Source organism: Balaenoptera musculus, chromosome 18, assembly GCF_009873245.2.
Source record: "Balaenoptera musculus isolate JJ_BM4_2016_0621 chromosome 18, mBalMus1.pri.v3, whole genome shotgun sequence".
In the NCBI taxonomy this organism is placed as follows: Eukaryota; Metazoa; Chordata; class Mammalia; order Artiodactyla; family Balaenopteridae; genus Balaenoptera; species Balaenoptera musculus.
This window is the reverse complement of record NC_045802.1, coordinates 69075342-69089262: the sequence shown is the minus strand read 5'-3', so window position 1 is coordinate 69089262 and position 13921 is coordinate 69075342. Positions and strand designations below refer to the sequence as shown.

Here is a 13921-nt window from a genome sequence, read left to right as displayed (position 1 = left end):
ATGACAAACCCACAGCCAACATCATCCTCAATGGTGAAAAACTGAAACCATTTCCACTAAGATCAGGAACAACACAAGGTTGCCCACTCTCACCACTATTATTCAACATCGTTTTGGAAGTTTTAGCCACAGCAATCCGAGAAGGAAAAGAAATGAATCCAAATCGGAAAAGAAGAGGTAAAGTTGTCACTGTTTGCAGATGACAAGATGCTATACATAGAGAATCCTAAAGATGCTACCAGAAAACTACTAGACCTAATCAATGAATTTGGTAAAGTAGCAGGATACAAAATTAATGCACAGAAATATCTTGCATTCCTATACACTAATGATGAAAAATCTGAAAGAGAAATTAAGAAAACACTCCCATTTACCACTGCAACAAAAAGAATAAAATATCTAGGAATAAACCTACCTAAGGAGACAAAAGACCTGTATGCAGAAAATTATAAGACACCAATGAAAGAAATTAAAGATTATACAAATAGATGGAGAGATATACCCTGTTCTTGGATTGGAAGAATCAACATTGTGAAAATGACTATACTACCCAAAGCAATCTACAGATTCAATGCAACCCCTATCAAACTACCACTGCCATTTTTCACAGAACTAGAACAAAACACCTCACAATTTGTATGGAAACACAAACGACCCCAAATAGCCAAAGCAATCCTGAGGAAGAAAAACAGAGCTGGAGGAATCAGGCTCCCTGACTTCAGACTGTACTACAAAGCTACAGTAATCAAGACAGTATGGTACTGGCACAAAAACAGAAATGTAGATCAATGGAACAGGATAGAAAGCCCAGAGGTAAACCCATGCACCTATGATCACCTTACCTTTGATAAAGGAGGCAAGAATATACACTGGAGAAAAGATAGCCTCTTCAATAAGTGATGCTGGGAAAACTGGACAGCTACATGTAAAGGAATGAAATTAGAACACTCCCTAACACCATACACAAAAATGAACTCAAAACGGATTAAAGACCTAAATGTAAGGCCAGACACTATAAAACTCTTAGAGGAAAACATAGGCAGAACACTCCATGACATAAATCACAGCAAGATCCTTTTTGACCCACCTCCTAGAGAAATGGAAATAAAAACAAAAATAAACAAATGGGACATAATGAAACTTAAAAGCTTTTGCACAGCAAAGGAAACCATAAACAAGATGAAAAGACAACACTCAGAATGGGAGAAAATATTTGCAAATGAAGCAACTGACAAATGATTAATCTCTAAAATTTACAAGCAGCTCATGCAGCTCAATATCAAAAAAACAAACAACCCAATCCAAAAATGGGCAGAAGACCTCAACAGACATTTCTCCAAAGAAAATACACAGATTGCCAACAAACACATGAAAGAACGCTTAACATCATTAATCATTAGAGAAATGCAAATCAAAACTACAATGAGATATCATCTCACACCGGTCAGAATGGCCATCATCAAAAAATCTACAAACAATAAATGCTGGAGAGGGTGTGGAGAAAAGGAAACCCTCTTGCACTGCTGGTGGGAATGTAAATTGATACAGCCACTATGGAGAACAGTATGGAGGTTCCTTAAAAAACTAAAACTGGAACTACCATACAACCCAGCAATCCCACTACTGGGCATATACCCTGAGAAAACCATAATTCAAAAAGAGTCATGTACCACAATGTTCATTTCAGCTCTATTTACAGTAGCCAGGACATGGAAGCAACCTAAGTGTCCATCAACAGATGAATGGATAAAGAAGATGTGGCACATATATACAATGGAATATTACTCAGCCATAAAAAGGAATGAAATTGAGTTATTTGTATAGTGAGGTGGATGGACCTAGAGTCTGTCATACAGAGTGAAGTAAGTCAGAAAGAGAAAAACAAATACCATATGCTAACACATATATATGGAACCTAAGGGGAAAAAAAAATGGCCATGAAGAACCTAGGGGCAAGACGGGAATAAAGATGCAGAACTACTAGAGAATGGAGTTGACGATATGGGGAGGGGGAAGGGTAAGCTGGGACAAAGTGAGAGAGTGGCATGGACATATATATACCACCAAATGTAAAACAGATAGCTAGTGGGAAGCAGCCGCATAGCACAGGGAGATCAGCTCAGTGCTTTGTGACCACCTTTGAGATGCAAGAGGGAGGAGATATGGGGATATATGTATATGTATAGCTGATTCACTTTGATATAAAGCAGAAACTAACACACCACTGTAAAGCAATTATACTCCAATAAAGATGTTAAAAAAAAAAAAACCCAAAAGCTTCACATGGAAAAGTAAGAGTAATCAGAAAGACTATTCCTACTGGATGCTGCATTATAATAAAAAGATATAACATCTAAAATAGTGTGGTACCAGCACATAAATAAACAGAAAGGTTAAAAAAAGAAAATAGTAAACATCTGCATACATATGAGAATTTAGTACATAATGAAAATGACTTCTAATTAATGTTGAAAAGAATGATTATTCAATAATGGCTGTGACAAACAGGTAGCCATTTGAAAACAATAAAATAAAATAAATTCCAGATGAAGTGAAAATTTCACCAAGCAAGATGAAATCAGTACTAAAAGAAACCATGGAAGAAAAATGTTTCAATTATAATTGAATAGGAAAAGTCTAAGTATATCACAACATCAGAAATGATAAAGAGATTCAGAAATTCAACTGCAAAATTTAAAAACAAAAATTTTCTCCCTAGGAAAAAAAAACATATACGAAGTCAAAAAGACAGGCAACAGGTGAGACAAAAGTAGCCACAAACCATATATGTATATTGTATATCTACATTTCATTTGTTAATCCTGCCATGAAACAAACACAGTTTCCGGACTGGAGAAGGAAGCAACTGTTTACTCACAGAGCATCTTCACACCATTTCTCACATCCCAATTCCCCATGGGTCTAACGTCCCTGTGCGTGCAGGGGGTTGTGCACCTATCACAGGGGCGGAACCCCAAAAATATTTATCTCAGAGCTTATGTAAGAGTTGCTGGGGACTTCCCTGGTGGCGCAGTGGGTAAGAATCCACCTGTCAATGTAGGGGACACGGGTTCGAGCCCTGGTCTAGGAAGATCCCACATGCCGCGGAGCAACTAATCCCGTGAGCCACAACTACTGAGCCCGTGAGCCACAACTACTGAGCCTGTGCGCCTACAGCTCATGTTCCGCAACAAAGAGAAGCCACTGCAATGAGAAGCCCACGCACCGCGACAAAAAGTAGCCCCCACTCGCCACAACGAGAGGAAGCCCACGCACAGCAACGAAGACCCAACACAGCCAAAAATAAATAAATAAATAAATAATTTTTTTTAAAAAAAGAGTTCCTGGCATGTCTGCCCTTCTTCATCCCTGGAGAGAGAGCAAACTGGCTCTGGGAAGTAAACAAATCCTTCTGGGGAGAGAGGGGGAAGGCCTCTATTTACCAATCTGGAATGTCAACAAATGGCTCTGGGGAAAGATAAGACTTTCACTCTAGCTCTCTATCTTTAAAGCTGTTATCATTTAATCAGGTGCCAGAGGTCTTTGGTTAGAAAGCCCTCACTCTTTAAAAATGGGAAAATATTCATGGAGCAGTGCTTCCTGATGATATCACAAATGGCTAACTTCCTGAAAAAATAAAAACATCTATAAGTCAATAAGAAAACCCAAAGGGCACAGGAAATGTAAAGGAATCTATGAAGAAAAATTCATCCTCACTCATAATAAGAAAAATGAAAATGTGACACATTTTCCACTACCATACAAAGATCCAAAGGCAAAACTTGCCTTTTGGCCAGGTAAGTTCTTCTATAAAAGGCAACTTGATAATACTTCACTAAATTATAAAAGGACATATCACTTTCCAGGCAATTCTACTTCCACATGTGCAAAATGATGACGTATAGGGTCTTTCAATAATTGCACTATTTGCTAGAGCAGAATACTGCAAAAATTATCACTAGGAAACTAATGAAATTATATGACTGTACATCCATACAACTGAACATTAAAAATCACAAAAATGAAGAAGATAATGCTTTAAATTAGGTATGGAATACTACAAAAGATATATTTTTAAGTAAAACAAAAGGTTGCCTCTACAGGAAAAATACATGGTTGTGGTAACAAAAACGTGGTATGGGAAGTTGTTTTTCCAATGTATACTCTTCTGAACAATTTAGATTTTCTTTTAACCAAGTATTACCAATTCTTAGTATTTCAACTCAATAAAGTAGGAAACTAAAGTTATTCAAGCAAAATTACATATCATTTATTTCATTAAAATAACATTTTAATAAAATTGTATTTTTTGGTAAAGTATCCATCTATCTATCCATCTCTCAAATGAAGACAGAAGGAAACAGGTGAGCATGGGGGGATACATATGTGCACTCCTACCAGGAGAAATGAACAGAGACCGTTCCAAGCATAGGTGTAACATGATAAAAGGCACACAGAGGTCAAACTGAATTCAGGGAAAAGAAAGGAGAGATTAAGGCCACAGAGAAAAGGGACTTGTAATGCAAAAGCATTTGAATTTTATCTTTCAGCAAAAGCAAACAATGACTTTAAAAACAAACATATATGGGGATAGCACAGATAATCCTAATACATAAATTCTGACCAGACTGAGAACAAAACCAGTATTTATGCACCAAACCTGGTGACTTTCTCAGTGTTTCTCTTTAAGGAGAAACAGTATTTATTTCAAATATCGCTCTTAAGAAAATCTAGCAAAGTGAAGATGCTACTGACATTTCTGTTACCAGGAAAAAATGTACAAGTACTAAAGCTTGAAAAAGTGACAGTTCAATCAGGAAATCTCAAGGAAAAAAAAAAAAAACAAAGAAAATTATAGCTCTCCAGGCTCAAACTGAAACACTAAATAGAGATAACATATATCTTAGAAGATAAACAATTTGGTGAATGTGCCTTAAGTATTATAATTTAAGGTTAGCAAAGAAATTTGAAACAGAAAATCTACTATTAAAAGGACATTTGAATTGTTTCAACAATATCAGAAAGACGTCATTGAAATATCTAAGAATGTCTTTCTGAATACTATGAAATCCAAGATCCTTTTTTCATGCTCCCATTCAGTTTCACCCTCCACCACCAAATATCCCTCCATCACACAGATGCTTCTTAAAAAAATCAAAATTTATTTGTCTGGTAACTGACAAGATTACTGCCACTGGAAGCAAATGCAAGAGAGAAAAGAGATACTGTTACACATTAAATGGGAGACAAATTATAAAAGTGCTATTCAACAGCATAAAATTAGGTACTATGAGATCTAATATGATAAAATTCTTTATGAATTTCATTTTTTTCCTGAAATTCATTTATAATCTTTTTTGAGGGTACTGAACATAACATTTCCTGGCAAGCCATCCATGAAACAAACTATAAACGTAGGTACCTAAATGATTTAGACTCCCTACACAGAATTATTTGATAATAAATATCAACTTTCAGAAGTCTTATACCAAAAACAACCATGGGCCAAACTTAAAAAAACTTACAGGCTGAGATAAATGAGCCAGAAACAAATAAAAAATAAATAGATTGAAAAAAAATTAGAACATAGTAACAAAGTGCCCTAAACAAACACTGGTTATTAATTTTGCAAATTCTGTTAAGTACCCCAACTAAACCATCTAGTATTGTGCCTTGAATAAAATAAAAATATACTGTAGTCACTTCAAATTGCGTTCAGAATCGTATTACAAGCTATTAGTCTCATCATGACATAATAGTCTCCATTTTAATCAAAAACTTGATTTCCCAGCTAATTATCTAATTAGACATTTTCATTATAAAGACATATTTTTAATCAAAATCAAATTAATCTTTAAAAAGCAAAATTCTGCCATTTCTAAAGATGTTCACAAGAATAGAATACAAGCTAAATAAGTTATTTCAAGCAGGAGTATCGTAAGTTTTGAGCAAAAACTACTGAGGTTAATACCTATACAACTATAAATATGTATTACCATTGGTCTCAAAATGCATCTAGATACATAAATTCTGCCACAGTAAATGAAAATCAGTCTCATGGTATAATCTCATAAGCACAATGTTGAGAAAAGAAACCAAATATAAAAATCATACAATATGATCCCACTGATTTAAAGTTGAAATAAGAAACAGGCAAAATTAATTCTATTTCCTAGGTGTGCATAAATAAAAGGAAGAACTATCCAGAAATATAAGGAGATGTTTAGAATTCAGTCAGAATAGTAAATAAGAAGATGGAGGCGGAATCACTGAGAAGGGGAAGAAGTTGAGGGGCGGGGGTAAGAAGCGCTGGGCATTTTGGTACTTCCCGATCCTACTGAGGCTTACGTGAACTCTTGCTTTTAATAATTTTTTCAACTACACATTTGTATTCTATGTAATGTTCTGTATGTGTGTGTTAGTTTACAATTTAAATCAAAGAAAAGGGGGAAGAAGGAAGGAAATAAAGCCACTAGTGAGTTACAGCACCAGTGGCTTCCAGAGACCTTGACTGAAACTGAGGAAGCATGTCCCTAAAGTCAAGTTCCGGGGCAGCCGCTTGATTTCTCAACCTCATAACTGTGGCAGAGGTGTCAGTTCCTCTAGAAGCCAGGTTGGGTGGTACAGTTCTGAGAGTCATTACTGCAAGTTCACTCTAGATACCCTTCCTTCCTCCATCCCTTCCAGTGATTGGTAAGCCCTTAATCCCTTTCTGTTTATCATATCTAGAGTAGTTTCTCTTATCAGCACATGAACCCTAACTAATGCACTTCATCAAGAAAGTTCAAGAAAAAAAAAAAAAAAAAGGAATTTCCAATATGAAGTATTAACAGTAACAAAGCAGAAGGGCTAGACACTGACCATTAACCTGATACTTACCTGTCATTTACAACAGATTTCTTAGCACAAGCATAAAAACTAAATATTTAACACTTGAAGGAGTTGATTTTTAGCTTTTATAACACAAAAAGGGGTGGTGAAGAAGGGAAAAGTATAGAGGCGTGAAGAGGAATGAAAACCAGAGTTTCTGTTACCTGGAGTCTCGTATTCATTTCCAAGAAATAAAAATTCTTTTTTGAGTCCACAAGGAATTCTACGGTTCCAGCAGAAGAATAATTTACTGCTTTGGCAAGGGCTACAGCTTGTTCTCCCATTGCTCTTCGAGTCTCAGAATCCAGAAAAAGGCTGCAAATAAGAAAGAGTAATTTCCTTCATTTTGAACAAAAATTAAGTAACCTTTTGTGTGCATTACATAAAAATTTTCTTAACGTTTACTCAGATATGATCATCTGTATCAACTTAAGATTTCATATTATATGCTTTACATATGCTTATAATGTATGCTTATTGTGTTATTAAGCATAACATATTTAAATAAATCAACTTAATATTTTTATAAAACATTTGAACTTTCCACACTACACTGCAACTTCAATCAATCTATAAAATATACAGTTACTTTAGCACAAGTAGTTGTTTTCTATGAGTAAAATTTAACATGTATTCATTTCTCCAAGTAAGATTGGAAGTCGTGCCCTATGGAGAAAACGTGTATTGGGTGAGCTTCCTTCAGGCAAGCATTATAGCACTGCTGGCCAAGACGGTGAGTTCAATGTTAATGAATCAATAGTATATATTAAAATAAGGTGTCTTTCAACAGAAACACATACAAAACAAGGTTATGTATTGATCGGCTGATGAAAATGCTCTGACCAGAGGCTCACAGAAACTTAATTCTGTATCTCCCCTGGGAGCAATGCTTCAGTATTTATTAATTCAGTATTCACAGTGACTTTATAAAACATAACTACCACAGGACTTCCCTGGTGGTGCAGTGGTTAAGAATCCGCCTGCCAGTGCAGGGGACACAATTTCAAGCTCTGGTCCAGGAAGATCCCACGTGCCGCAGAGCAACTAAACCCATGTGCCCCAACTACTGAGCCTGCGCTCTAGAGCCTGCGAGCCGCAACTACTGAGCCCACGTGCCACAACTACTGAAGTCCTCATGCCTAGAGCCTGTGCTCCGCAACAAGAGAAGCCACCACAATGAGAAGCCCGTGCACTGCAACAAAGAGTGGCCCCTGCTCGCCACAACTAGAGAAAGCCCGCACGCAGCAACGAAGACCCAACACAGCCAAAAATAAATTAATTAATTAAAAAAAAAACATAACTACCACAAATAACAAGAATCCACTGTACATCTAATAAATCCTCAAAACTTTTATTTCACAATAAAAAAGCACCTTCCAGCAGGCAAGTAAAGGGTTTCAATGAACCCTGAAAAGAATATTATCAAATCATTTCTGCATTTTCACATATTTTGCTTCTATGCAAAAAAGGCTCTGAGAAATAAAACACTGACTACTTTTCTATTTGTGGATTAAAATTATTCTCAAATGTGTAAGATTTAGATGACATTTCATGAACTTTTTATTATGGAAGAGTATAATGAACTTGCACATACCTGCTTCCCATATGTAACAATTATTACTACATAGCTGTTCTTGTTTTGTCTATGCTGCATGTCCACTTTTCTACCAGCCCCACCCCCCCCCCTTTTTTCTTTTGGCTGTGCCACGCAGCTTATGGGATCTCAGTTCCCCGACCGGGGACTGAACCCAGGCCACAGCAGTGAAAGCCCAGAATCCTAACCACTAGGCCATCAGGGAACTTCCCCATTTTTTTTTTTTTTTAAAACAAATCCCAAATTAGGTATTGCTTCTTCCATATCTGTTTCTATAAGTACTCTTTTATAACATAATCACACTTTTAAAATTAACAAGAGCTCCTTAATAGCTTTAATATCCAGTTAGTATTCAAATTTCCTGGATTATCTCATAAATATCTTTTTAGAGCTCATATCTTTGAATCAGGATCCAAATAAGATCTAGCCACTGCATTTGACTGGTTTTTACATCTTTATGATTCTTTTAACTTGTAATGCCCTCTTCTTTTTTTTTTAAGCCAAGGATCTGGTCATTTTCCTGTCTCATTCCTCTACACGCAATGTCCACAAGGTCTTTTAACATCCATATTACATTTCTATTTCTTGTAAACTGCTGATTAGATCTAGAGCCTTGAATAGATTCAGGTTTGACTGGCTGAGGGCGAGGCAAGGATACTTCACAGGTGGGAAGTGTACTTCATACTGTCTCCCTGTCGATGACATTAGGATTCATCATTGGATTCGGATGTTATGAATCTTAATCTACCTATTATAAATAACAGTTCTGCATTAACCTAACAAATACAGGCATAGATGACATTTCAACAATAATGGCTGACAAAATTAATGCAACCAAAAAGAAAAAAAAGGAAATGCAACTAAAGATTAACATCGTAACATTTGGATAATCTCAAGCACAGGTGAGTAAAACTATGTTTGTCCTGTCTGGTCTTATTCTTTCCCTTGTCATAAACTCTGCTAGTGATACTCAGAGCTGCAAGCAAGCTTACCACTGCACTCAAAGCACAGAGGGAGATTCTTACTCCAGGAATTGAAAACTGCATATTCCATTTATTTTAATATTTCACAATACACAAATACATATCAAGTCACTATTAACAATCGGTTCTAGTTTTTTTTCCTACTGCTTTAAGTTTTCCTTGGATTTTTCTCTAAATTAATAGATGTTCATATGAAAAACTTACATTTCTAGAGAAAGAAAGGAAACAAATAAAAATCATGATTCAAGGTTCCCAGTCTGTGAAAGATTTCTATCCCAGGTAAGACTTGAGTGGATTTCGAATAAAAAGAGAAAGTTAATTATATTGGAAATGTTAAGGCAAGAAGATAAGAAAACATAAGACTGCAAAAGTGGTGTGTCACAGACTACTACTGTTCTACCATCATCCCCTGTCCCCTTTTTCCATTCAACTAGCTGGGCACACGGTTACTTCCGGAAAACAGACATATCCCAGACTCCCTAGAAAAGTACCTAACTTCGGATCACTGCCAAGTCAACAACACCGGCAGGTTCTAGGACTCTTCCTAAAGACACAGAACGTTCCTTTTGGTTCTCTTCTTCCATTCGTCTTACATCCTGGTTCTGGGCCAAGAGATAAAGGGCTACACCCCATGTAGGCCACAAAGGGCTGTTCTTCATAACATGGTGAAGGTGAGAAAGATTCTGACAGGTTCATGTTTTGGGGGAGGAAATCAGGGTATGAAGATGGACAAATGAAGGTTGAGATGCCCATTAGATATCAAAATGTAGGTGTTGAGCAGACTGTTGGATATTTAAATCTATAATTTGAGGGAGATATAGGATTTGATTTTTACCAATACTCTGTGATTTTAAAAATCCACTCATATTCAGACCTAATCTTTTCAGAAATCACACACGCACATTTTTTCAAGGCACACTGGCTATGCTGATTAAGCTACAATTGGTTATATTCCTTAATGTCTGGTTACTAAAAATACCAATGAACACTCAACTGGGGATTTTTAAGAACTAAGAGGAAACCAGAATATATATAAATACCAACCTAGCGTCAAAGTAGAAACAAAGCTCCATGAAATTGCTACACCAAACACATGACAGGTGGCTTGGAGAAGTGCCCAAAGTAGTTCTGATGAATCAAGGAATCTCTAAGAACCATGCCCCAAAAGCCTCTTCATGGTAGGATAAACTCGGGAAATTCAGGATCAACTTTATGAAACTTTTGCCAACCGGAGAGCCCAGAAGGTAGGTATCCCAGAAATTCCACGTGCTCAGACACACCAACAGGATCTAGGCTACCTAGAAGACTATGGGAGTCAGAGTGGGTTATCACCCCACTTTTTCCTCTAATAAAACCTCAACTTCTTGTTCAAGTATTCTCTCACTTTCATGCACTGAAGTACTGAGAAAGATCAAGTGGCAAATTCTTAATTATAAAAATATACATTAAGACCACTTCAAACTAAAAACCTTCTACACAGCCAAGGAAACTATCAACAAAATGAAAAGGTAACCTACTGAATAGAAGAAAATATTTGCAAATCATATGTCTGATAAGGGGTTAGTACTCAATATACATAAAGAATTCATACAACCCAGTTAACAGGAAAAAAATCTGATTCTAAAATGGGCAAAAGATCTAAAAAGACACTTTTCCAAAGAAAACACACAGATCGCCAACAGGTACATGAAAAGGTGCTCAACATCACTGATCATCAGGGAAATGTACATCAAAACCACAATGAGATATCACCTCACACCTGCTAGGATGGCTATTATCAGAAAGACAAGAAATAACAAGTGTTGGCAAGGATGTGAAGAAAAGGGAACACTTGTGCACTGTTGGTAGGAATGTAAATTGGTGCAGCCATTATGGAAAACAGTATGGAAGTTACTTTAAAAGTTAAAAACAGAACTACCATACGATCCAGCAATTCCACTTCTGGGTATTTATCCGAAGAAAACAAAAACACAAACTTGAAAAGAAACATGCACCCCCGCGTTCACTGCAGCACTATTTACAATAGCCAAGACATGGAAACAACCTAAGTGTCCACTGATGTATGGATGAAGAAATGTGGTATATATATATGTATGTATATTATATATATGTATATATACACACACACATACACACATGCAGTGGAATATTATTCAACCATAAAAAAGAATGAAATCTTGGGAATTCCCTGGCAGGCCAGTGGTTAGGACTCCGTGCTTTCACTGCCAAGCGTGCAGGTTCGATCCCTGGTCAAGGAACTAAGATCCTACAAGCTGTACAGCCAAAAAAAAAAAGACCCAAAAAACAAAAAAGGAATGAAATCTCGCCATTTGTGACAACATGGATGGACTTTTGAGGGCATTATGCTAACTGAAATAAGTCAGACAGAGAAAGACAAACACTGTATGATCTCACTTATATGTGGAATCTTTAAAAAAAAAAAAAACAAGCTCACAGATGCAGAAATCAGATTGACGGTTGAGGGGGAGGGGGACATAAACGGTACAAACTTCCAATTATAAATAAGTCATGGAGATGTAATGTACAGCATGGTGACTACAGATGATAATACTGTATTGCTTACTTGACAGTTGCTAAGAGAGTAGATCTTAAAAGTTCTCATTACAAAAAAAAAAATTCTGTAACTATATATGGTGATGGATGTTAATTAGACTTCCTATGGTGATTTCACAATATATACAAATATTGAATTGTTATATTGTAAACCTTAAACTAATATAGTTGACCCCTGAACAACACAGGTTTGAACTGTGAGGATCCACTTACACTTTTCAATACTAAATATTACAGAACTACAAGATCCAAGGTCAGTTGACTGCAGATACAGAGGAACCACATATACAGAGGGCCTACTTTAAAAGCTGTATGTGGATTTTCAATTGCATGGAGGGTCGGCACCCTTAACAACTGTGCTGTTCAAGAGATAATTATGTTTGAAGACCCAACACAGCCAAAAATAAATAAATAAATAATTTAAAAAAAAAAAAAGAGATAATTATGTGTCAATTACACATCAATGAGGAAAATTTTTAATATATACACACTAATAGATTCTACTATTACTAGTAAAGCAATTTTAGCTAATAAAATGGGAAAGAAATATATGAAATACATAAAAATCAGACTACTATAAAGTTTCCTTGGGAGAAGCTCTTACCTTGGTGCTTCCTCTACCACCTTCTGATTTCTTCGCTGAATTGAGCACTCTCTTTCATTGAGCCACAAGGCATTCCCATGTTTATCACCTAAAACCTGAAAGAGCAATAATACCACTTGAAAAATTACAGAGCCATCTCCATAGCATATGTGCCCAATTAACATTTTCTCCACGCAACACCCCTTGGATTTTAACACTCCAACCTCATAAAACATATGTACCTCTCAAATACAGTCTTCTTTTGGTTGACATTAGTGGAGGAAAATTTTACATTTACCACTCCAAAACTCAACTGAACATTTTTATTAAAGACTTGAGGAAAAAATTCTCATCTTACATTTCCAACACACTGGGTAAAATATCAGAATCAATTGTTCCAATTTTGTGAGGGACAATGAGTATCAATAAAGGGAATATATTCTAGATTTCGGTGGCACGTAGGAGAGCCACAAGTATTATTACAAACATCTGTTTGATGTTAATATTATCGTGTCTGTTGATCAGGAAATGCTATTTCATTTGCAACCAGTATGTAGTCTGTTACTTATATATGGATATTTTTACTGTGCTTTATTTTTGTTATAAGAAACTGGTAAAAGGTCTGGGGTTAATATATAACATTATGCTTTTTCCCATTTGTAATAATGGGAAATAAACTGGAGTTTTTAATTTTAATAAAAATATATCCCAAATACTGAATGGGACATACTTTTACTTTAAAAAAAAAAAAAAAATCACTGTTTATCTGAAATTCAAATTTAACATATATCTTATTAGCTAAATCTGGGAGCAGTAAAACATGCTCTTTATTAATGTTTTTGCATAGAATATTTGATCTTCAGAAACAGATTAATCTATTTTCATGATTAAGGAGTAGATGCATATTATTGAATGCACATATTTAAGTTCACGGAGGTAAAAGCTCTTCTAGAAGCCAAAAACAAGGCACTAATTTAAGCTCCAAACAGCTATGCCACCTCTCTGGGCAAGTCACTGTTTTCCCATGCATTATAAATAGTAGATAATATCATCTTAATATTTTATATGGCTGCTGAAAACATCAAATCAAAAGAGATCATGGTTTAACAAGTATAATAAACTATAAAATGAACAGTTAATAAATGACTGCAAGGTTAATTTTTAGGAATAAAACCTACCTAAACCTCAAGAATGCTTCCAAACAAAGGAAAACATTACAGTAATGAAATGCCAGTAAGTTGGAATTTTATTTCTAAGACTCAAAGGTGACTGCATGAAGTACATCTAGAACTATTTTTAAACGTTAAATTTATTCTA

At 35.7% G+C, this 13921-nt stretch overlaps 1 protein-coding gene across 2 annotated transcripts in view; it reads right to left on the bottom strand.

The window, feature by feature from the left end:
• The window catches only part of PCCA (propionyl-CoA carboxylase subunit alpha), a 373229-nt gene that overhangs the window by 219862 nt on the left and 139446 nt on the right, over window positions 1-13921 (bottom strand). For both annotated transcript variants that reach the window (XM_036831147.1, XM_036831149.1), the window contains exons 11-12: window positions 12626-12720; window positions 7035-7185 (exon numbers count right to left, since the gene is read on the bottom strand). In XM_036831147.1, coding sequence (XP_036687042.1) covers window positions 7035-7185; window positions 12626-12720 — 246 coding nt within the window. The remainder of the gene's footprint in view (window positions 1-7034; window positions 7186-12625; window positions 12721-13921) is intronic.